Consider the following 24,005-nt stretch of genomic DNA (forward strand, 5'->3'; position numbering starts at 1 on the left):
ATAAGAAATATGTTCTAGAAATGGTGCATAACATTCAGCAGGTTAGTAACCATTCTTTAAAATGTGGCTATGATGCACTGGAGGCTTCCTTTAGATCAGCCATAACTGGCACAGTTATAAGAAGGCATGCATGGTTGAAAGAACAGGTCTTGCCGGATCATGTTAAAGCAAAATTATTAGATGCTCCTATGGATAAGGTCAGTTTATTTGGTTCTCCTGCTCAGCAGGTACTGAAGAAAATGGAAGAGAAGGCAAAATCTGTACAAACAGTGAAAGATTTCTTACAGGTTCAGCCTCCAAGGTTTAGCAGGAACTGGCCTTCCAAAAATTGGTCCTTTCCAGACTCCTCTAAAACACAGAGAGGCAGGAATAGGCGTTCGAGAGGCAGAAATCAATCCAGAGGAGGTGCCTACAGGGGACGCCAGTGGCAAGGTAACAACCAGCGAGGCACAGACACAACTACTACCACTGCAACAGGACAATCACAGTGACTTGGCTCTGGCACCGCCTACCAGGGAACAAATAGCAGCACCCTTAGGCGGAAAGTTAGCCTTATTTTCAAAAAACTGGCACTACATCACAAGAGACAAGTGGATTTTGCAAACTATAGACCAAGGCTACAGGTTTCATTTCCATACTTTACCAGGAAAAAGAGGAATGCCAAACCTACCACCAAATCAAAAGACAGAAGCTCTAAAACAAATAGCTCAATTAGCAAAGATGAGAGCTGTGGAAAGGGTACCATCTATGGAACAAGGAAAGGGTTTTTACTCCAGACTCTTCCTGGTACCAAGAAAAGAGAAAAAGTGGAGGCCTATTCTCGACCTGTCCGCTTTAAACACATTCATTATTGTTCCAAAATTCAAAATGCTGACCCTACAGCAACTCCTTCCCATGCTGGGCAAGGAGTATTGGCTGGTGACTCTAGATCTCAAGGAGGCATACCTGCACGTCCCCATACGACCAAATTGCAGAAGATACCTCAGATTTCTTGCAGGATCAGAGCATTATCAATTCTCAGCATTGCCTTTTGGCTTATCTACTGCGCCCAGAGTGTTCACGAAATGCCTGGCATCAGTAATCGCTCACTGCAGGCTTCAGGGAATCCAAATATATCCATACCTGGACGACTGCCTGATACAAGCGGACAACAAAAACAAGCTAACAGAAGACTTACAAAGAGTCATTTGCTTACTGCAAGCCCTGCGATATACAGTCAATATAAAAAAAATCAAGACTGATACCATCCCCAAAGAATAACCTTCTTAGGTGCAGAATTGGACACAGTAAAACAGATGGCATTCCTAACTGCAGAAAAACAAAAACAACTTCCTCTCTACTTCTGGGCATTAACAAAGCAGAACAAACTAACAGCAAAGAAAGTACTGCAGGCCTTGGGCTTCATGGCATCCTGCATAATCCTGGTCCCTCATGCCAGACTGCATATGAGAAAGCTACAGTGGTACCTGAAGAATTTATGGTCTCAACACAGGCACAGCCTAGAAACCGAAATACCCCTAATCCCATGCCTGAAACAAGAATTCCTATGGTGGGCTCAGGCATGCCAGTCAAACCAAGGTTTGCCCTTCCACAGCACTCAACCAAGCCAAACCATCACAACGGACGCCTCAGACCTCGGTTGGGGGGCCCACATGCTGGACAAGTGCATACAAGGCTTATGGACTCCAGATCAGCTGCACCTGCACATAAATCAAAAGGAAATGCTGGCAGTAAAACTAGCAATCCAGAATTTCAGACCATTCCTCCAAGAAGGGCAGTTGATGATAAGGACAGACAACACCACAGTCATGTGGTACATCAACAAACAGGGAGGCACTCATTCATACCTTCTATGCCGGATGGCACTGGACCTATGGAATATGGCTCTGAGCTACACCATTCAGTTACAAGCAATTTTTGTACCGGGAAAAGAAAACATCCTAGCAGACATATTAAGCAGAACTACCTCGGATGCTCACGAATGGATGCTACACCCGGACATCTTCAAGGTCATCACAAGGAAATGGGGACTGCCACAAATAGACCTATTCACATCCCCACTCAATCACCAGCTCAAGAAATTCTGCACAAGGATGTACCACCCACTTGCTTGGAAGGTGGACTCTCTATCCTTCAGTTGGAAAGGCCTGACAGCATATGCATTCCCACCTCTTCCTTTGATGCACAAGGTGCTATTGAAAATCAAAGAGGAACGCCCAAGGATCATTCTGATAGCTCCAGACTGGCCAAGACAACATTGGTACCCATTACTGAGGAGCATGTCTCGGGGCAAATGTGGACACTACCCTGATTCCTTTGCTGTTAACTCAGAGCGGCTACAACACCCTGCATCCAAACCTGAAAACTCTGCAGCTGACTGCCTGGAACATTACATAAGAGCAACTAACCCAGATTTATCCCAAAGGGTTAAAGACATTATCCTTGAGGCCCACAGACCTTCAACAAGAAGGAACTATGCAGCAAAATGGAAAAGGTTTCTCATTTGGAGTACTGAAAGGGGAAAAGATGTGTCAAAGGTAGACATTGCCAACATCCTGGAGTATTTGGCAGAGCTTTTCCATACAGGCCTGTCCTATTCCTCCATCAAGATACATGCATCAGCTATTTCTGCAGAATACAGCTTCGATCCACCTGTCTTCTCGCATCCTCTACTCAGGCAGTTTCTGAGAGGAATTAAAAATGTAAAACCTCCTATGAAACCACCATTACCAGCATGGGACTTGAATTTTGTGCTAGAAAAATTGACACTCCCCCCTTTCGAACCAGCAGCAACAGCAGATCTTCAACACCTATCCTGGAAAACTGCTTTTCTGCTGGCAATTACCTCAGCAAGAAGGGTTTCTGAGCTACAGGCTTTAATGGCAGTACAACCCTTCCTAATCTTCCATCAAGATAGAGTGTCCATGAGAACAAATCCTACATTTATGCCTAAGGTGGTATCCAGAGTGTCTTTAAACCAGGCTATCCACCTTACCTACCTTCTTCCCCAATCCACAGAACAGGGGGGAAAGACTGCTGCATACTTTGGATGTACATAGACAGTTGCGTTACTACCTGGACAGAACCAAGGCAATAGAAAAACTGACCAGCTTCTGGTAGCATATGCAACAGGAAGGGAAGGAAAAGCAATTTCAAAACAGACAATCTCCAAGTGGATAGGAAATTGCATCAGATTCTGTTACTCCTACCATGGAAAGCAAACTCCACAGAACATAAGGCCTCATTCTACAAGGGCTACAGCCACTACCACAGCTTTCTTACGAGGAGTGGCTACCAAGGACATTATAGAGGCTGCTACTTGGACCTCCGTGCATACATTTGCCAAGCATTATAACTTACCTTTATACTATAGATCCCGAGCAGGGTTTGCCACTGCTGTTTTGCAAGGGATCCTAACTACACCATAATTTCTTCTTCCTCCTCCCCTAGTTTGGCTATGGTATTCTACCCATTTGTAAGGACTGCAGATGCATCCTTGAAGGACATAGTACAGTTTTGTACCTACCATAAATGTAGATGTCCGAACAGGAATGCATCTGCAGTCAGGATTACCCACCCTCCTTCCCTCTGTGGTATTCCTAGGGTATTTGCCCATCTAATAGCTAGCTGGGGGATCTCTTATGGTGTATTTGTTTGTATATATGTACATGCATGCTTATTTTTGTGTTTGCCTTCTACTATTTGGAAACATTGGCATTTATCCAAAATTTAGCTATCCAAGAGGGCAACTGGCATCTGGGGCAAGAAACACTGAGGAAAATGGCGTCGGCTGATGCCTTTATACCCGAAGAACTGCAGCTATGACGTCGGGTGAAGTGCGATACCAGCCGAGGCCAGACCCAGACTTTGGAATCCGGCCGACCGAAGGGCTGCCTGACGACAGGACAACCCATTTGTAAGGACTGCAGATGCATTCCTGTTCGGACATCTACATTTATGGTAGGTACAAAACTGTACTTTTTACATATTTCCTGCAGTTTTGAACTGCATCACTGAGAGAAAAAAAAAAAAAAAAAAAATATATATATATATATATATATATATATATATATATATATATATATATATATATATATATATATATATATATATATAGTATTGTCTTGTTCTTTTATTTGTTATTAAATACATTTAAACTTTTCATTTTGAGAGCACTTGCATATTAATTTGGTGACACTGTGTGGGCCACTCCTAATAGCCTTGCTCTTGGTCAAACAACCATTTGTGTTAATAATAATATTACACAGCAAGTTTGGACACCCTTTGTTAAAGGCCTTAAAGTAGCTGATGAGGAGTGACTGGTGGCAGTAATAACTACCTTATAGTCTGGGCAGAAGGGGTCATAGCTAGTAAACCTGTGTCAGCCTTTCCCAGGTGTGTGTGTAAATCATACATCAGTGTGTGAGTGTCAAGCTACTTGGGCAGGGACACGTAGCACTGGTTGAACAGAGAGGGTGCTTGGGGGTCTTGGCTTGGTCACTCAGCTGAGATCTCTGGGAGTCTTATTGGGGATCTGGAGAAAAAAGGAGAAACCAGCCCCAGACTGACTGTGGTCTCTGTGTGCTCTTAAGGGAAATTGCACTTGATGCAAAGAGCTGCATCTGGAAATATTGTGTGTGTACCTATCATCCTCTCGGTGAACGTTCCCTCACTGTTGCCAGTGGTGAGGACTGAGGCTCCTTGATTACTGGTTGGCTGTGGCAAGTCATCACAGAAGGTTCGCCATTAGTTGAAAAATCTGTTTGACCAGTCTAAGAAACACTTAGCCAAGAAAATTATCTTGATTTCTTCTGTGGCCAAGATACTGTAATGGTCTGTTATGAGACTTGTGACAGGGCCTTTCTTCCATTTCTGCTCTCTCAAATAAGTAATGATGACAATGGAAAAATAAAAGAGCCTTTGAATGCTTCTCCTGAAGAAAAACAAAAAACAACTATGAAGATACTCTCTTAACCTCTTATTGCAGGAGTTCTGGAAAATGTGCGGGGGGGGGGGGGTGGTGACACAAAGGTCTCAAATCAGGGACAGACATTTTAAATATTTTTTTGATAAGTTGCTTTGCTAGAACAACAGGTTTTGCATTAAAATGTATTTTCTGTAGTATATGAAATCTGAAATTCAAATGTGTCTCATTATTTAGTGATTTTAGTCCTTGGTGATTTGGCAGAAAAAAACACACATTTTATGATGACTAGACCAAAAATAAGAGGCAAAACTGTAGAAAATCTGGGCAGTTGCAAGCTATGCTTCAGAATGCTGCTTCTGAAGAATGTGGGCACTGGGAAAAAATATTAAAAATCAGAGCAAAAAAAAAGAAGAGTCTGTGGCTTCTTGTGGTCAAAGGTATTCCAACAAAGAAGAATTGGTGGTATCACATTCTTCTTTGTTGGAATAGATTATTTTAAGTTTAATTTTCTCAAAGTTGCACATCAACCAAAGTACCAGCTATATCTGGGATTTTCCTAGGTACAAATTTAAATCCCTTGGAAAATAGGGAAATAGTGGTTTTAAATTTGCTATATTAGACCTAGTGAATATTGATGTTGGGGGTGGAGATTGGGAAAATGCCTTAAACAAGAAAGAACTTTTATGGCAACTAAGACTAGCTGCAAACTTTCCCCCGGGGTTGAATGACCATTTGACTATATTAGCTATATTGAAAGAAAAGGCAGGACATGTTTAAATGTCTTTAACTGGTTTAAATGTGAACATGCATACAAACATATAAAAGCATCCGAATATTTGTTGTTGTACTAATATAATATTTTCCTTGTGGAAGACTGTTTAATGCAAACATGAGAACTTGTTTTTTAAGTTATTCATATTCTTGCATCAGTCTTGAATATTTTGTAATGTTTTTTTAAAACATGTTTTATAATTGTGGGGTGAAACAGCCAATCATTGTTAAGCTTGTACTGTTTTAAACAATTTTCATGTTCATTGGGTTATTCTGATGAAGTCAACTGGCATTGACGAAAGCGCTTAATTTTATTTGAGTTTTACATTTGGAATAAACTGTCTTGTGGACTCGCAACAGTAGTGCTTTTTGTGGTTTGACTTGTATTTGAGCACTACTGCACCACCTTTTTGGTTACACAATCTGAATGTAATTTAATATGTCCCACTCTTCTGAACAATTTTGTTTCATCATTTCTATTTTTTTGCTTGTCACAGATTATGAAGTTGCCACCTATTTTTTTTCCTGAGTCTCTCAATTGTTTCAGAAAGAGTTTACGTCCTTGTGCATGCCACAGGATAGGCATACTATTATCTTGGTTTACATTATTTACATGAGACTTGTGATCTGCTGGAGTTAATAAAGTGTTGTAAAGTAGATATAACAGCTGAAGGTAAAGGGTGTTTTTCCTACTCTTCACAAATTTTGCAGCTTTGCCTATATGCAAATGCAGTAAGTGCAAAGGAATGTCTCTGGTTTTCAAATATGTGACAGACACCAGTATAAACTCTGCAAGGTTAAAACCATGTAAAATCAGCTCAAAGTATGAAATAATGTTTTAATTGCTGCCTGTATTCATATTCATACGTTTCTGAGTAACCTCCTATATTTTCATAGCTCAACAGAGAGGACTACTCTGCCTTAAATATCACAAGACTTTATGGTAAGAACTTGTGAGCACTCTGGATTAGTACTGGCTTGCAGCTTAAATCAACTTTGCCAGCAGTCTTATTCTGCCAGTGTGCTTTCGCGGCCATCATTTTATGGCTTTTGCAAGTTAAGTTCTGATTTGCAGTCCCGAAAAATGTACTTGATAGTAAAGAGTGATAAAATAAACTTTTCCCATCTGGGAACAACTTTCAGTGAATTAGACTTCTGCTCTAATTGTTACCATTTTTCATACAGTATTCTATGGAGACTTTCAGTTTATAGACCACTGAACAAATACATTAAGTACTTAGTATTGAAATGAATAGCTGCACACATTGGCGTGTTGCATAGAAGAGGCAGGAGTTTGCAGGCACACCTGAAGTACTGAGAACAGTCCGGTAGAGCCCACTTTAAGGAAGGAGCAGCACAGGTTCAGCCTTCATGGCTTTTTTAGAAAAATCCCAGTGACTTAAAGCGTATCTTTGAATTTCTTTGTAATGGTTCTGGGTTCTTGTATGGAGCCAGTATCAGGTTAGTGGCTTAAAGCTGCCTAATTCAGTTAATGCAGAATTCATTATTTGCACTTTTGATTCTTTCTTCCTTCTTGATTTGCAGCATAGCCATTGACCATCTTGCACTTGTATTTTCTGCCGTTCGGGGCCATCCAGTGATTCTCCCTGTGAAAGTGATTGTACAGCTATAGAGGTTCACTCCCATTACTACAGTAGAGAAGGGGTTTGGCTACTGAATCTTTGTCTGGAAAAGGCCAAGTCACGACTTAAAACAGCTGACTTTTCAGCGCATCTTATAATGTTTAAAACAACTGCGATGCCAAATCATCCTAGAGGATATGTTTGGTGAGCTTTAAGGCACCTGGGGCAATAATTTTGTAACACTTCAGATCTGTGGCAGTCTGCTTTGTAGATATACTGGCATTTTCTCATGTGTGACTGCATAGTTTGAAAGGCCTTCAGTGTACCTGATCAGTGGTACTGGATTTGTTGAGATTACAGAAAACTTGACATCATCAGTAAAGTAGTTTGTATCCACAGGGCTGACAGCTTTTTTAAGCTAGTATAATGTGTTTTTGTCCAAACCACAACCTTCAGTCCTCCTTTCACAGCACTCAAGTGGTGTCACTGAGTTTGCTTTTTTCTACTGCTATTAAACTGAGTCTTCATTTTGTTTTGTGTTTGGGTAGTAGACATGCTTATCTTTATTAACTTAATCTTTGACCATTTTGCTTTCCAGGTATATCTGCAAGGCATCAGAAGAATGGCTACAGGGAAAGCATGCCACCAACATGCTTATTGGGAAAACAGAGCTCCTTTTTCGTCCATATTTACGTTGGCTGGATCGAAACATGGAAAGGCTTTTCACTGAAGGAGCACGAATGGTAAGTTTATGTACTGAACTCTATTTTACAGAGAAGTGCAAAGTGTAGCACATTTACGTTGTAGCATACTAAGTTTACACCCACATGATCTTGTGTGTATCAGGTACAGTTTTATACAAAAGTATGCCCAATTTATATACCTATTAAGAGGAATACATAGAGACTGCCTTATAGCATAAACCTTCTTGTTAATGTATGGAAATGACAGCATATTTTTTTGTTGATTACACAGCAAGCCTAAAGCCTCATTGTTTATGTTTTATGGATTGTAAGGCAAGGCTATCATTTTGGAGTTGGCCATCATAATGGTCTCTTCTTCTTTGCTGTTTGTTTTCACACTTCCCATCCTTGTTTAAAATTGCCTTCTGTCCTGTGGCTTTTTTGTAGATTCTGTAGTATCCCACTTGACCAACTTTACATGAAGAATTACTTCCTTACCTGTATCCTGAGACCCCTGTTCTTCTACAGTTGCTCAAGTAAAAGATTTCAACTGCATACTTAATTTCAGCTGTTAACATTTTCAGTCTTTTTTCCATTTCCGTTAGATGATACTGCACTTGCTTAGCTTTGTCTTTCTAGACATTGTTTACTATCCATTTCATTGTCACCTTTCTCACAGTGCTCTTAGTGTTGGTGTCTGTCTACTGGTATAGTAGTTGTAGAAGTGACCTCCGACTCACAGACAACACACTGTGCTGGCTGTACCACATGAGCTGACCACCCACTGTTCAACCTGGTAACTAATACTCCAGTAATTGCTTTCACATCTCTGTAACATGGTATTTATATTTTTATATTTCAGTTTTGTACCGAATGTCAGCTTTTGCACTCATTATAGCCATGCCTTTATGGCTCGCAACAACATTTTATATGCCAGGGTTAGGAGGCAAACATTCTTGTCCACAGTTACTGAGTTATATTCTTCAGTGCACATTGTCCAAATCTCCTCCGAGCAGTCATCATGTGAAAGTACCAGTATTCAGTGCTTGAAGGAAAAGTCTAGACTTGACGTGGTCCTGTCTTCCTAGGGCCTGTGTCATCGTTGGATGCTGTAACAGGAGCATCACGTCTACTGCTTTTTGCACTGGAAACATTTAAATCCAGTATACACACACGAGAAAGAAAAATAAGTGCTTTTCCTCTATCTAGGCAAATGTTTGATAGTGGCAGTGACAAGAGTACTGTTGATTCAACACACACAGCAGCCATGTATACTCCTTCACTCTGTAGAAATAACAGTACATTAAAAAAGTTTTCTTATCCCTTGTATGTCAACTAATCTTTTAGGTGCAGTAATAGACTTGGTGGTGATGAAACCTGTCCTGCTAAAGACAGACAGAAGTCGCAGAAAGTTCCTTTAAGTTTTGGAGTACATCATCTTTCTTTCTTCTAGTCCTTCATACTATGCTTTTTATGAGGAAGGGGAAGGCTCTCACCTCAAGTGTCCAAGAAGCCAGTCCTTAGAAGAATTAGACATGTTGTTTTCTAATCTTCAGTATGTAAAGAAGGAATTCCTGTGTTCGACAGATATGGCAAACTTTTTTGGAGTGACGGTACTATGAGAAATTCAGTGTGTGGTTTCTGTGTTGCCAAGACCTTACTGAGATAGAGGGAAGCTTCTCTACTTATCAGTTGGAGTGGTAAACTATGAGCAACCTATCTGTCCCTTAAGGAGTGGTTTGAACTTAGAAATGGTCTTTTTATTGGCCATTTTGGGCTACTTCTATCCCTTTCATCTTTGTTTAAATAAAAATGTGTTTGCACGTTTTTTGCACTTGTTAAACCTCAGCAAAATCCTGCCTGGGTGTCATGCAGAGTTCTACAGCAGCAGAAAGAGAGAAGAAAGACACTCAGTGATTTAAGTACCACCGTTTTGCTTCTTTTGCTGTTTTTTTTTTTTTTTTGCTTACAGCACTTTATTCTAGCAGTTTATTAAGCCTTGCTACTTATTTTAACTGTTTAATATTGTTGTTTGCATTTTATTTGCATGTTTTAAGTTAAATTCACCTGTAATACTGTTGTAGGGTACACACTCAAGTGCTCTAGCCATTTTCTGCTTTAAATAGTATTTTTGCAGTTCTGTTAGAATTTCTTTTTTTTTCAAAAAATACATCCCCTTTGTTTCCCGCCTTTCTGTAACTAGAATAGACCGGATTTCAGATTTGCTGATGTCAGGAGTGTATTGTGGTTTCTGTGTTGCCCAGACTTTACTGAGATAGAGGGAAGCTTCTCTGCTTATCAGTGGGACTGGTAAGCTCTAAACAGACTATCTGTCGCTGAAGTAGTGGTTTCAGCTCAGATGTAGTCTTTTTATTGGACATTTTAGGCTACTTCTATCCTTTTCATCTTTCTGTTTAAAAAAACGTGTTTGCGTGAAGTGCAGCACCACTAAGGTAAACCATTACCAGTGCCTTAAAGTCTGCTCTTCAAATTTTCACTTACACCTTGTTAACTTTTATCTCTAAGCACTCAAAGTAGACCTTTAAATCTCGCACTTGCTCAGAACATCTTGTAGCATTTATTGCAAGCTCACCCATTGCTACTAGCATTAAATTTTCCGTAAAGGAAACAAAAAGTTTCAGTACTTAATCTAAGCATAAATAACTCTGTACTTAAAAAAGCCAATCACTTTCTCCAGGCATGCCCAATGGCCAGTTTCTGATGCTTTCTCCCGTTAACCTGGTGAACCTGGGCATCCTGAGGCAATGTAGTAGTTGCCTCATGTACACTGACAACCCTCTCCTCCTACCTCCAGGCACATCCACTTGTAACAGAGATGCTAGCCAAACGTGAGGCTTTGCTCTCTCATTGCAAGACTGGGTCAGCCAGTCGGGAGGAGAAGGTTAACACACACCACATAACAGAGAACGCAAAGCTCCCCTGTTCGCACACCACCACTATCATATAGCGACACGAAACACACAACCACTTTCGTGGAGGCTCTCTTAAAAGTCTGCCCAAACAACAGAGACCTTTGAGGCACAAATGCAAGCAACCATCTCACCCAAGCAGAAACCATAAGACAAATAGCCTACACAAACGGTGTGCTACTCAAGCTAAGCCCCTAAGGCAGAACAATGTATCGAACACATTAGTCATAGGTGATTCAATTGTAAGGCACACTGACATCCCACTCACTAGGCTAAATAAGGAGAAAGTCACTGTCAGCTGCCTGGATTAGTTACATAATGCATGCACTTGGGTCTCTCCACAGCAAGTACAAATATGACTCTGTCATTGTACATGTGACATGTTGGTGTGAATAACCTAAGACTTACCTCCCTGGACTACATGAAAAGAGACATGGAGGAGCTCTCTGATCTTGTAGCCCAGGCAGGTAATCCTCAAGCCATGAGTAGCATCTTGCCATCGCCAAGAGTGATACCACAGTACAAGCAGAAAATGATTGACTTCAACAATTGGCTAAGTTTCTGGTGTAATTCAAAGGGGATCCAGTATCTGTCTGCTTAGGATGACATGATAGACAGACCTTGATGCTTTGCCAGAGACGGCCTGCATCTGTCACTCCTGGGATTCTGGATCCTGGCCAATGCCCTTGGCACCCCTATAGTGCCTTTTTTAGGCAATTCCCTGAAGATAAATTTACCACCATAACATCTGCTAGCAAAAGCATCATAAGGGTTATGCTACTGAATGCTAGAAGTCTAAACCTCAAAATGCACTTGCTTGAGTCACTCCTCAAACTTTCAAGCATCGACATCTGTGCAGTAACAGAGACCTGGTTCAAGGCTCCTGAGAGCACCCCTGCACTACCAAGTTACAATGCATATCACACCTTTTGTCCTTCAAATCTGAACCAAACTTTTAAGGAATGTGATGACTGAACCCCCAAAGGTGGAGGTGTATCCATCTTCATAAAAGATGCACACACCTCCAGACTTGTTGCCCAACATATAATGCATCAGAAATATTTCAGATACAGTTAACATTGGACAAAACTGCAGTCCATGTTGTAGCCTGCTACAGATCCCCCACAATGTCCCAGGAATTGCCACTCTGATGTTTTCCAGAGTGTCCAGGAATGCAAAGTCCAGCATAATGCCCTTATACTGGTGGACTTTACCCCTCCATTAGTTGGAACAACTAGTCATGCTCCAACTCTTTTGCCCAATGTTTCCTGAAATTCATCAACTCCAATGACTTAGACCAACTCATCCTCATCCCCACTAGGGGAAATAACATTCTCGATCTAGTCATTACAAACATGGGGGACCGCTGGTCTATTCCTATGATAAACCCCTCCCTGGTTCAATCCAACCACACGTTAATCAACATTGATATTCAGATCCCGCCCCCACCCCCGAAAAAGGAAAATACAGTGAAAAATGTTTCCAAAGCTAACTTAGGACAGAAGTGGCAAGCTTCACGTCATCCATAGAAATAGAGAATGGGAGTATAGCTGCTGAATCATACACCAAGGCACTGTATGAGCACCTATGCAATTGCATAGATAGGGCCATACCAAACAAAACCAAGATACTCTCCTCTAAAAAAGGAAGGCAATCTGGTGGACCCCTGCCATTACAAGCTCTACAACAGAAGGAAAAAACTGGTGCAGAGAAAAGTAAAGTCTGATGACTGGAAATATTCCCTAGGAAATCTCAGTAAAAAACTGAGATCCCTCATCAAATACACAAAAGCTAGTTACGAAAACAAAATTGCTACAGATACTAAGGACAACCACAAGACTTTCTTTAGCTATGTCAAGAATCTGCATAATACTATGCAGATTTGCTTGGAGCTACAGCACAACACCACCTCAACTGACATTGCCAATATCTTGGCAGACAGGTTCAGTGCAAATTTTTAATCCCCCCTCACCCCCTAAAGGACCCATCCTCATACCTAAGGAATACCAAATCCTTATCACGATTGCACAAGTAAAAAATGCACTGACCAAAGCTAAGAACACAGCTTCCATGGGATCACATAATATACTGGGTTGTGTCCTGCACGATCTACAAAAGGAACTGACACCACATCTGAGTGCTCTGTCCAACTACAGCCTCAGTTCAGGCTTTTTTTTTCCACTGAATGGTGCACTGCTACAGTCATCCCACTCCACAAAGGGGGTGTGACTACTAACCCTGGGAACTACCACCCTATCCGCTTGAGCCTGATCTGTAAGGCTATGGAACGTATTATTATGGATCTTATAAGGATATAGGGGACCTTCAAACCCTGGACCCCACACAGTTTGGGTTTATGAAAGGCAGATCATGTCTGCTAAATCTGATAGACTTCTTCGAAGCTGTCACCAGAGCACTGGATGAAGGCAACGCTGTCCACACTGCCTACCTCGATTTAGCCAAAGCCTTTGACACCATTCCACACTCTGGAATCATTGATAGGCTCACTAATCTGGGCATTAACCCTTACATCACTAGATGGGTTGCAAACTGGCTCAGTGACAGAACCCACACAGTGAAAGTAGCTGACTCCAGATCTGACTACCGGGCATTTCAAGTGGAGTCCCACAAAGATTGGTTCCGGGTCCTCTCCTGTTTGGTATCTACTTCTCTGAAGTTCAAGCCAACACCAAGGGACTCTGGTGATGTGGACATCTACAAAAAGGCCTCACGGAGACCAACAACTGGTGCCAAAACCATGGCCTTAGGCTAAATGCCAAAAAATGCATAGTCATTCCCTTCGGGGAAAAAAACATGGTGCCCACAAACTACCATATCAAAGGGAACCCACTTAACTCTGAAGGAGTTAATAAGGGATCTAGGGACACAGGTAGAGAGCAACCTCTCCTTCGACAACCACGTTACCACTGTAGTTAGGAAGTCCTACGTGGCACATCTCATAAAAGGTTTCTCATCCAAGAAGATGTCATGATGTTCGTGTTTCACTGCTGCAGTCATTACACTTGGGTTATCCTGCCGTCAGGTGGGCCCGTAGTCGGCCTGAGTTCCAAAGTCTTGGTCCGGCATCGGTTGCTGTCGCCTCTTCCCTGACGTCAGTGTGCCAGGGGTATATAAGAAGCAGCCGATGGCATTTTCTTCAGTCTTTCTTGCCGCACGGTGCCCGAAGCAAAAGCAGTTCGCAAGTGCTGGTCGGCCGACTCCTGAGATTTCATATTCGATTTCAGAACCGAAGTCTTCAATAAAGCTAAGTACCCCATTGGGGAAACTTTTTCTTGCCTCAGACCGATGTCAGTAAAAGTTAATAATTGTATTTCTTGTGGGAAGCAAATACCTCATAAGGATTTTCATTCTTACTGTATCCCATGCCTAGGCCCAGATCACAACGTCACTAGTTGTCGGTTTTGTGCTAGATTTAACAAACACACTATTAAATGTCTGTTTGATTTTGCTCACCATTACTTTGGGCGAAGGTTTAATTATACAATGCCATCGGAACAACCGACAACCGGAATGCACAAAAAAAAAACGCAAAGATAAAGATGAGAATGGCTTCCGAGGACCAAAACTGACGACAAAGCCTCTTCTAGGCCAGTCGCCGGTTCGCAGGTTTTCAGTGAGGTGCTTTCGCAGCCCCTGACACCCGCTACCTCAGAACCACAGGCCACGACCGACTCCCATGTGGAGGTGCCCAGGCCTCTGGATACTGAAGGTGATGGGCCAACGGAGATTAACCCTTCAGATGGGTCCAGAGCCGCTGAGCAGGCATTGGCTTCTGAGGGTGTTTTCAGGCCTACTCAACTTACCATTGCAATTACAAGCATTCACCTGGACAGGCCTCCATGCCTAAAAAGCAGATGCTCAAGATGGCCGAAGACTTGATAACTCTGATCAGGGGTTCCCATCCCCCTTCTGATAAAAGGCCTAGGCAGGATACAGCCTATGATTCCTCTAACCAGGTTTCAATATATTCTGATTCCTCTTCTGACCAGGGATATTCTTTACCCCCCTATGAGGATTCTGATGCTGAAGAATCAATTCCTTCAGCCTCTCCTCCTGAGGATTACTCTTTTGGGGAAACTTTACATACCATGAGGGAGTATTTCCATTTGGAGGGCCAGGATTACTCAGAATCCAAGAAAAGACTCTATATCTAGACTTTATTTTACTGCCTCAGCACAGGCCCCTTGCTATTCTGCCAGTGTTGGACATTGTGGATGATGTGTTCTCTGAAACTAGTTTAAATCCTGATTCTTTACCCCCAGCTCCAGTCAAGCCAGACAGGTACTACAGAGTCCCTGACTCTCACAAATTTCTTTATAAAAACCCTGTTGCTGACCCAGAAACTATTTCCCAGGGTCCCGGAGGGGTTAAGGCTTCCATGGCTAAGAATCCAGTCCCCTCAGATAGGGACTCTAGAGCATTAGACAGATGGGGAAAGAAAGTTTACACCTCTGCAACTTTAGCAGTGAGGGCTCTAAATTGCCAGTTTCACATGCTTCAATATCAACAATACTTACTGTCTCAAAACAGAAAATGAGTACAAATGCAGAACAACCTGACTATAAGGAAATGCAGGATTTACTGCATGCAGCTGAACAAGTGGGAAGGCATACTTTGCAATGTGGTTTTGATTCATTAGAAGCTTCTTGTAGAGCAACAGTTACAGGATCTGTGATTCGAAGACATGCTTGGTTAAAAGAACAAAGTTTACCAGATCATGTTAAGGAAATTATTGGATGCTCCTTTGCAGCAAGATAATTTATTTGGTATTAAGGCAGAAGAGGTATTAAAGAAAATGGAGGATAAGGCAAAATCTATGCAAACAGTGAAGGCTTTCTTACAGGTACAGCCACCACGATTTAGCTGAAATTGGCCTACAAAGAATTGGTCCTTTCCAGTGTCAGGCCACAAAGAGGCAGATACAGATGCCCAAGAGACAGATCTCAATCACAAGGCTCTTGCAGACCATGACAGTGGGGTGCTTCAAACCCAAAAGGAGGTGAGGACAAGTCACAACCTTACAGGAAACAGTCCCAATGACTTCCCCCTTCCAATGCCAAACTCTTCCCTTTTGGCAGCTCCCTTAGCGGGGAAACTAGCACTTTTTTCTCAAAACTGGCAAGCAATCACCCAAGACAAATGGGTGCTGAATATTGTGTCTCAAGGTTACAGGTTCCACTTTCACACTTTTCCAAGGATAAAAGGAATGCCAGACCTGCCACAAAATCAATGGTCAGAGGCACAAAAACAAATTACAGCTCTCATGGACATAAGAGCTATTCAAAAAGTACCACAGCAGGAAAAAAGACAAGGATTTTACTCAAGACTCTTCCTGGAACCCAGAAAGGACAAAGCCTGGAGACTCATTCTGGACCTTTCCATCGGATGTTCCAAAATTCAAAATGCTGACACTACAACAGCTCCTTCCCATGCTGGGCAAGAAAGCTTGGCTTGTTACTTTGGACCTCAAAGAGGCATACCTGCATGTCCCTATCAGACAAAATTGCAGAAGATACCTCAGATTCATAGCTAGTTCAATGCAATACCAATTATCTGCACTGCCCTTTGGCTTATCTACTGCGCCCAGGGTCTTTACCAAGTGCCTGGCACCAGTAATTACATTTTGCAGACAAAAAGGAATTCAACTATATCCATATCTGGACGACTGCCTGATTCAAGCAGAGAGCAAGGACATTCTTCTACAGCATCTGGCATTCGTAAAAAGATTAAGTTGCCTAGGGTACACAGTAAACTAAAAGAAATCAAAACTAGTGCCCTCACATGAGATAATATTCCTGGGTGCCAGCTTAAATACAAAGGCCCATATGGCTTATCTCATGCCAAACAAACAAGGACAACTGACTCAGTATTTTCAATTGATGGCAACAAAGTCCCAACTCCCTGCAAGAAAAATTCTGCAGGCCTTGAGATTCATGGCATCCTGCATACTACTAATACCACTAATTCCCTGCCTACAACAGGAGTTTCAATGGTGGGCACAGGCATGTCACCTCAACAAGGGTCAGCCTTTCACTCTTCCCGCAGCCAGGCAGACTTTAACAACAGATGCCTGTGATTACGCCTGGGGGGCACACATGGCAGGAAAATGTATTCAGGGCAAATGGCCCACAGACCAAATGCATCTTCACATCAATCAAAAAGAGATGTTGGCTGTGCAAAATGCCCTTGCAGCTTTCAAGGAAGGATCTTCTGCATCCAGGACAATTACTATTAAAGACCGACAACACCACTGTAATGTGGTACATAAACAAGCAAGGGGGCACTCATTCTTACCCCCTATGCAGACAAGCCGTGACCTTGTGGAACACAGCTTTAACCTATCAAGTTCATCTGCAAGCACAAGTCCTGCCAGAAAAGAAAAACACTCTGGCAGACGACTTAAGCAGAAACATCATGGATCCTCATGAGTGGAAATTTAAATCCGCAAGTCTTCAGCATGATAATGCAAAAATGGGGGTGCCCGGATATAGATATTTTGCCTCACCACTGAGTTACCAACTACAAAAATTCTGCACAAGGGCTTATCACACTCAAGCATGGAAAGTGAATGCTCTTTCGTTCAGCTGGAAAAGCCTATATGTTTATGCCTTCCCACCTCTGCCTCTCCTTACAAAGGTACTCCTAAAAGCCGGACAAGAAAAACCACAAATGATTCTGATTGCTCCAGACTGGCCACGCCAGCATTGGTACCCAGTCTTAGAGAACTTCGCTCAAGGCCCACCTTGGATTTTGCCTCAAATTCCACACCTTCTGACTCAGCAAAACAATTCGATACTGCACAGTCAGCTCAAAACCTTAAACCTGGCTGCATGGCAGATTCATTAGCCAAACAGACAACTTCTCTCTCTAAAGCTGTTATGGATGTCATTTTGGAGGTCAGGAGGCCTAGCACCAGGAAATCTTATTCAGAAAAGTGGAAGAGATTCTGTGCCTGGAACCAGGCTCAAAACCTTGATCCTTGGTCCCTAACATTCCTCAGATACTACAATACTTGACTGAGATGCTGGACAAAGGACTATCCTTCTCATCCATTAAGATTCACGCTCATCCATTAAGATTCACGCTTCTGCCATCTCTGCTCATTACAACACAGATCCTCCTATTTTCTCTCACCCATTGCTAAAGCAGTACCTCAGAGGGGCTAAAAACATAAGACCGCCCCAGAGAGCACCAACACCAACTTGGGACCTCAATTTCGTTTTGGAAAAGCTCACTTTGCCTCCTTTTGAACCAGCCAATTCAGCAGAGTTAAAATATATATCATGGAAAACTGCTCTGCTTCTAGCAATAACCTCAGCACGAAGAGTCTCAGAACTGCAGGCACTAATGGCAGTGGAGCCTTTTATCATTTTCCACCAAGACAGGGTTTCTTTAAGAACAAACCCTACCTTTATGCCTAAGGTGGTATCCAGTGTGGCTCTTAACCAAACTATTCACTTGCCAACATTTTATCCAAATCCCCAGAATAAAGGGAAGAGACTTCTACATTCCTTGGACATAAACAGGCAATTGCGCTTCTACGTGGACAAAACAAAAGATTTCAGAAAATCTGAACAATTGTTTGTATCATATGCTGCAGGATCACAGGGGAACGCTATTTCAAAGCAGACCATTTCAAAGTGGATAGGACACTGTATCCGGTCCTGCTACACACAACATGGGAAACCTGTACCTAGTAATATTAGACCACATTCCACCAGGGCAACTGCCACTTCTACTGCCTACCTTAGAGGAGTACCTACCAAAGATATCTTGGAAGCTGCAACTTGGAGTTCAGTGCACACCATTACCAAGCATTACCATTTGCCTCTTTATTCTAGATCCGGAGCTGGCTTTGCCACTGCAGTGCTGCAGGGCCTCATAGCCGCACCACACCAAATCCTCTATAGAGCCAGCCACCCAAACTCAGCTCTGGGATTCTGCCCAAGTGTAATGACTGCAGCAGTGCAACACGATGAATATAGTACAGATGTTCATCGTGTTAACACTGCTGCAGTCATTACACTTGGGTTATCCTGCCGTCAGGCGGTTCCTCAGTCGGCCTGAGTTCCAAAGTCTTGGTCCGGTGTCAGTTGCTGTCGCCTCCTCCCTGACGTCAGTGCGACAGGGGTATATAAGATGCAGCCGACGCCATTTTCTTCAGTCTTTCTTGCCACGCAGTGCCTGAAGCAAAAGCAGTTTGCAAGTGCCGGTCGGCCGTCTCCTGAGATTTTCATTCCGAATCCAGAACCGAAGTCTTTTACAAAGCTAAGTACCCTATTGGGGAAACTTTTTCTTGCCTCAGACCGATGTCAGTAAAAGTTAATAACTGTATTTCTTGTGGGAAGCAAATACCTCATAAGGATTTCCATTCCTATTGTATCCCATGCCTAGGCCCTGACCACGACGTCACTGGTTGTCGGTTTTGCGCTAGGTTTAACAAGCGCACTATTAAACGTCGGTTTGATTTTGCCCGACATTATTTTGGTAGAAAATTCAATTATACCATGCTGTCGGAACTTCCGATGACTGGAATACACAAAAAACGCAAAGACAAGGATAGGCATCCGAGGCCCAAAACTGACGACGAAGCCTCTTCTAGGCCAGTCGCCGGTTCTTCGGTTTTCAGCGAGGCACCTTCGCAGCCCCTGACGACTGCTTCTGTAGAACCACAAGCCGCCTCTGACTCCCACGTGGAGATGGCTGGGCCTTTGGACGCACAAGTTCTTCATCCTACCGAGACTAACCTTTCAGAGGGATCCGGAGTAGCTGAGCAACCCACAGCTACAGAGAGGGTGTCTTCAGATCTACTCAGTTAAGCATTAAACCCTCATCTAAGTCTAAGCCTCCTTTAAAGTCAAAGAAACAAATACAGCATTCTCCAGGACAGGCCACCATGCCTAAGAAACAAATGCTCAAAATGGCCGAAGACCTAATCACTCTGATCAGGGGGTCCCATCCCCCTCCTGATAAAAGGCCTAGACAGTATGCAGACTATGACTCCTCCAATCAGGTGTCCATCTCTTCTGATTCATCCTCAGACCTAGGATACTCTTTACCCCCTTATGAGGATTCTGATGCTGAGGAATCAATTCCATCAGCCTCGCCGCCTGAGGACTACTCCTTTGGGGAAACCCTACATTCCATGAGGGAGCATTTCCACTGGGAAGGTCAGGATTACTCAGAATCCAAGAAAAGGCTCAGAGAGTTCCTTTTATTACCTCAACACAGACCCCTTGCTATTCCGCCAGTGTTAGATATTGTGGATGATGTGTATACTGAATCCAACTTAAATCCTGATTCCTTACCTCCAGCCCCTGTTAAACCTGACAGATACTACAGAGTCCCTGACTCACATAAATTTCCATATAAAAGCCCTGTAGCTGACCCTGAAACTATTTCTCAGGGACCTAAAGAAGTTAAGGGCTCATCAGCCAAGAATCCAGTTCCCTCTGACAGAGATTCCAGAGCATTAGACAGATGGGGAAAGAAAGTATATACATCTGCAACTTTAGCAATGAGAGCCTTAAATTGCCAGTTTCACATGTTAAAATATCGGCAATTTTTACTGTCTTAGTTAAAACAAAAAATGCTTCCAGATTCAGATCCTAAATGCAGAATTTATTGCATGCAGCTGAACAAGTGGGAAAGCATACTTTGCAATGTGGTTTTGATTCTCTAGAGGCCTCCTGCAGAGCAGCAGTTACAGGCTCTGTCATTAGAAGACATGCTTGGTTAAAAGAACATACGTTATCAGATCATGTTAAAGTCAAATTATTGGATGCACCTTTGCAGCAGGATGTGTTATTTGGAGTTAAGGCAGAAGAGGTATTAAAGAAAATGGAGGATAAGGCAAAATCTATGCAAACGGTGAAGGATTTCTTACAGGTTCAGCCTCCTAGATTTAGCAGAAATTGGCCAACTAAGAATTGGTCCTTTCCAATTACAGACAGACCTCAAAGGGGAAGATACAGACGTCCAAGAGGTAGAGGTCAAACACAAGGTCCTTACAGGCCTCGACAATGGGTTGCATCAGGCCAGAAAGAAGGGGAAGACAGGCCCCAACCATATAAGAAGCAGCTCCAATGACAGCCCACTACAGCTGCCAAACAAATCCTTCTTGGCAGCCCCCTTGGGAGGAAAACTGGCACTCTTCTACCACAATTGGCAAATGATCACCAAAGACAATTAGGTTCTCAACATTGTATTTCAAGGTTACAGGTTCCACTTTCACACTCCGCCAAGGTTAAAAGGAATGCCAAATCTGCCACCAAATCAATGGGCAGAGGCTCAAAAAACAATTACAGCACTCATGGATACGAGAGCTATTCAAAAGGTACCATCACAGGAGCAAGGACAAGGATTTTACTCAAGACCCTTTCTGGTACCCAGAAAGGACAAAGCCTGGAGGCCCATTCTGGATCTTTCATCTCACTTACCTGGATGTTCCGAAATTCAAAATGTTAACATTACAGCAGCTTTTTCCCATGCTTGGCAAAAAGCTTGGCTCGTGACTTTGGACCTCAAAGAGGCATACCTGCATGTCCCTATCAGACAAAACTGCAGAAGATACCTCAGATTCATAGCTGGTTCAATGCACTACCAATTCTCTGCACTGCCCTTTGGCTTATCTACTGCGTCCAGGGTCTTCACAAAGTGCCTGGCACCAGTAATTGCATTTTGCAGACAGAAAGGAATTCAAATTTATCCGTACCTGGACAACTGCCTGATTCAAGCAGAGAGCAAGGACATTCTTCTAAAGCATCTGGCATTTGTAAAAAAGTTATTACGTTGCCTGGGGTACACAGTAAACGAAAAGAAATCAAAACTAGTGCCCTCACAAGAGATTATATTCCTGGGTGCCAGCTTGAACACAATGGCCCAGATGGCTTATCTCACGCCAGACAAACAAGGACAACTGACTCAATACTTTCAGTTCATGGCAACAAAGACCCAACTCCCTGCAAGAAAAATTCTGCAGGCCTTGGGTTACATGGCATCCTGCATACTACTAATTCCATATGCCAGACTGCATATGAGGAAACTACAATGGTACCTAAAGAATGTACGATCTCAACACTGTCAAAGTTTGGAAACACTTATACCACTAATCCCTTGCCTTCAACAGGAGTTTCAATGGTGGGCTCAAGCTTGTCACCTCAACAAGGGACAGCCTTTTACATAACCCACAGCCAGGCAAACACTGACAACAGATGCATCGGATTACGCCTGGGGAGCACACATGGCAGGCAAATGTATTCAGGGCACGTGGCCCGCAGAACAAAGGCATCTTCACATCAATCAAAAAGAGATGCTAGCTGTACAAAATGCGCTTATAGCTTTCAAGGACCTGCTGCATCCATGACAACTTCTACTAAAGACGGACAACACCACAGTTATGTGGTACATAAACAAGCAAGGGGGCACTCACTCCTACCCTCTATGCAGACAAGCAATGACCTTATGGAACACAGCTATAAACCTTCAAGTTCATCTGCAAGCACAATTCCTGCCAGGAGAGAGAAACACACTGGCAGACGACTTAAGCAGAAACATCATGGATCCCCACGAATGGGAGTTGAATCCGCAAATATTCAGAATGATAACACAGAAATGGTGGAGCCCGGACATAGATCTGTTTGAATCCCCAATAAACTGCCAGCTACAAAAATTCTGCACAAGGAGTTGCCATCCACAAGCATGGAAAGTGGATGCCCTCTCATTCAGCTGGGAAAACCTACATGTATACACTATCCCACCACTACCTCTCCTGCCAAAAGTACTCATAAATGCCAGGCAAGAAGAGCCAAAAATTATCATGATTGCACCAGACTGGCCACGCCAGCACTGGTACCCAATCTTAAGGAGCTTAGCACAAGAACCACCCTGGATTTTGCCTCAAATCCCACATCTGCTGACTCAGCACAACAAACAAATACTGCACAGCCAGCTAAAGACCTTAAACCTAGCTGCATGGAAGATTCCTTAGTCAAGCAAGCAATGCCTCTCTCCAAAGCTGTTATGGATGTCATTCTGGAGGCCAGAAGGCCTAGTACCAGGAAAGCCTATTCGGATAAATGGAAGAGATTCTGTGCCTGGAACCAAGCTCACAGCCTTGACCCTCTTGTCTCAAACATGCCTCGGATACTACAATGCTTAACTGAGATGCTGGACAAAGGACACTCCTTCTCCTCCATCAAGATCCACGTCTCTGCCATCTCTGCTCATTACAACACAGATCTACCAGTTTTCTCTAATCCTCTCTTAAAACAGTACCTCAGAGGGGCTAAAAATATAAGACCGCCCCGTAGAGCACCTACTCCAACTTGGGACCTCAACTTTGTTTTGGAGAAGCTAACTTTACTTCCTTTTGAGCCAGCCAACACAGCAGAATTAAAATATATCTCTTGGAAAACTGCTCTGTTCCTGGCAATAACATCAGCATGAAGAGTTTCAGAATTACAGGCACTAATGGCAGTGGAACCTTTCATTTTCCACCAGGACAGGGTGTCTTTACGAACTAACCCTACTTTTATGCCAAAGGTGGTATCCAGTGTGGCTCTAAACCAAACTATTCACCTGCCAACTTTTTATCCTAAACCACAGAATAAAGAGGAGAAACTACTGCAGTCTTTGGACATTCACAGGCAGTTACGCTTCTGCTTGGACAAAACCAAAGCTTTCAGAAAATCTAAGCAATTATTGGTAGCATATGCTCCAGGAGCACATGGAAAAATCATTTCAAAACGGACAGGACATTTTGTATAAGTTTCTGCTACACATACCATGGAAAACCTGTACCTAGCAGCATTAGATCTCACTCCACCAGGGCAACAGCTGCTTCAACTGCCTACCTCAGGGGAGTACCTACCAAGGATATTTTGGAAGCAGCAACTTGGAGTTCTGTACATTCCTTCACCAAGCATTACCATCTGCCTCTATACTCTAAATCCAGAGCTGGCTTCGCCACTGCAGTGCTACAGGGCCTTATAGCCACCCCTAATGCCTTGTAGAATCAGCCACCCTTCCTCAGCTTTGGGATTCTACCCAAGTGTAATGACTGCAGCAGTGTAACACGAACATAGTACAG

The 24,005-nt window shown here is 42.9% G+C and overlaps 1 protein-coding gene across 1 annotated transcript in view; it reads left to right on the forward strand.

Moving 5' to 3' along the window:
- Positions 1 to 24,005, forward strand: part of LOC122806979 — a 388,827-nt gene that overhangs the window by 92,064 nt on the left and 272,758 nt on the right. Inside the window, exon 5 of the mRNA XM_044077841.1 lies at positions 7,880 to 8,024. Within this exon, the coding sequence (XP_043933776.1) occupies positions 7,880 to 8,024 (145 nt within the window). The remainder of the gene's footprint in view (positions 1 to 7,879; positions 8,025 to 24,005) is intronic.

This window comes from Protopterus annectens, chromosome 7.part0, assembly GCF_019279795.1.
Source record: "Protopterus annectens isolate FY-2018-M chromosome 7.part0, PAN1.0, whole genome shotgun sequence".
In the NCBI taxonomy this organism is placed as follows: Eukaryota; Metazoa; Chordata; order Ceratodontiformes; family Protopteridae; genus Protopterus; species Protopterus annectens.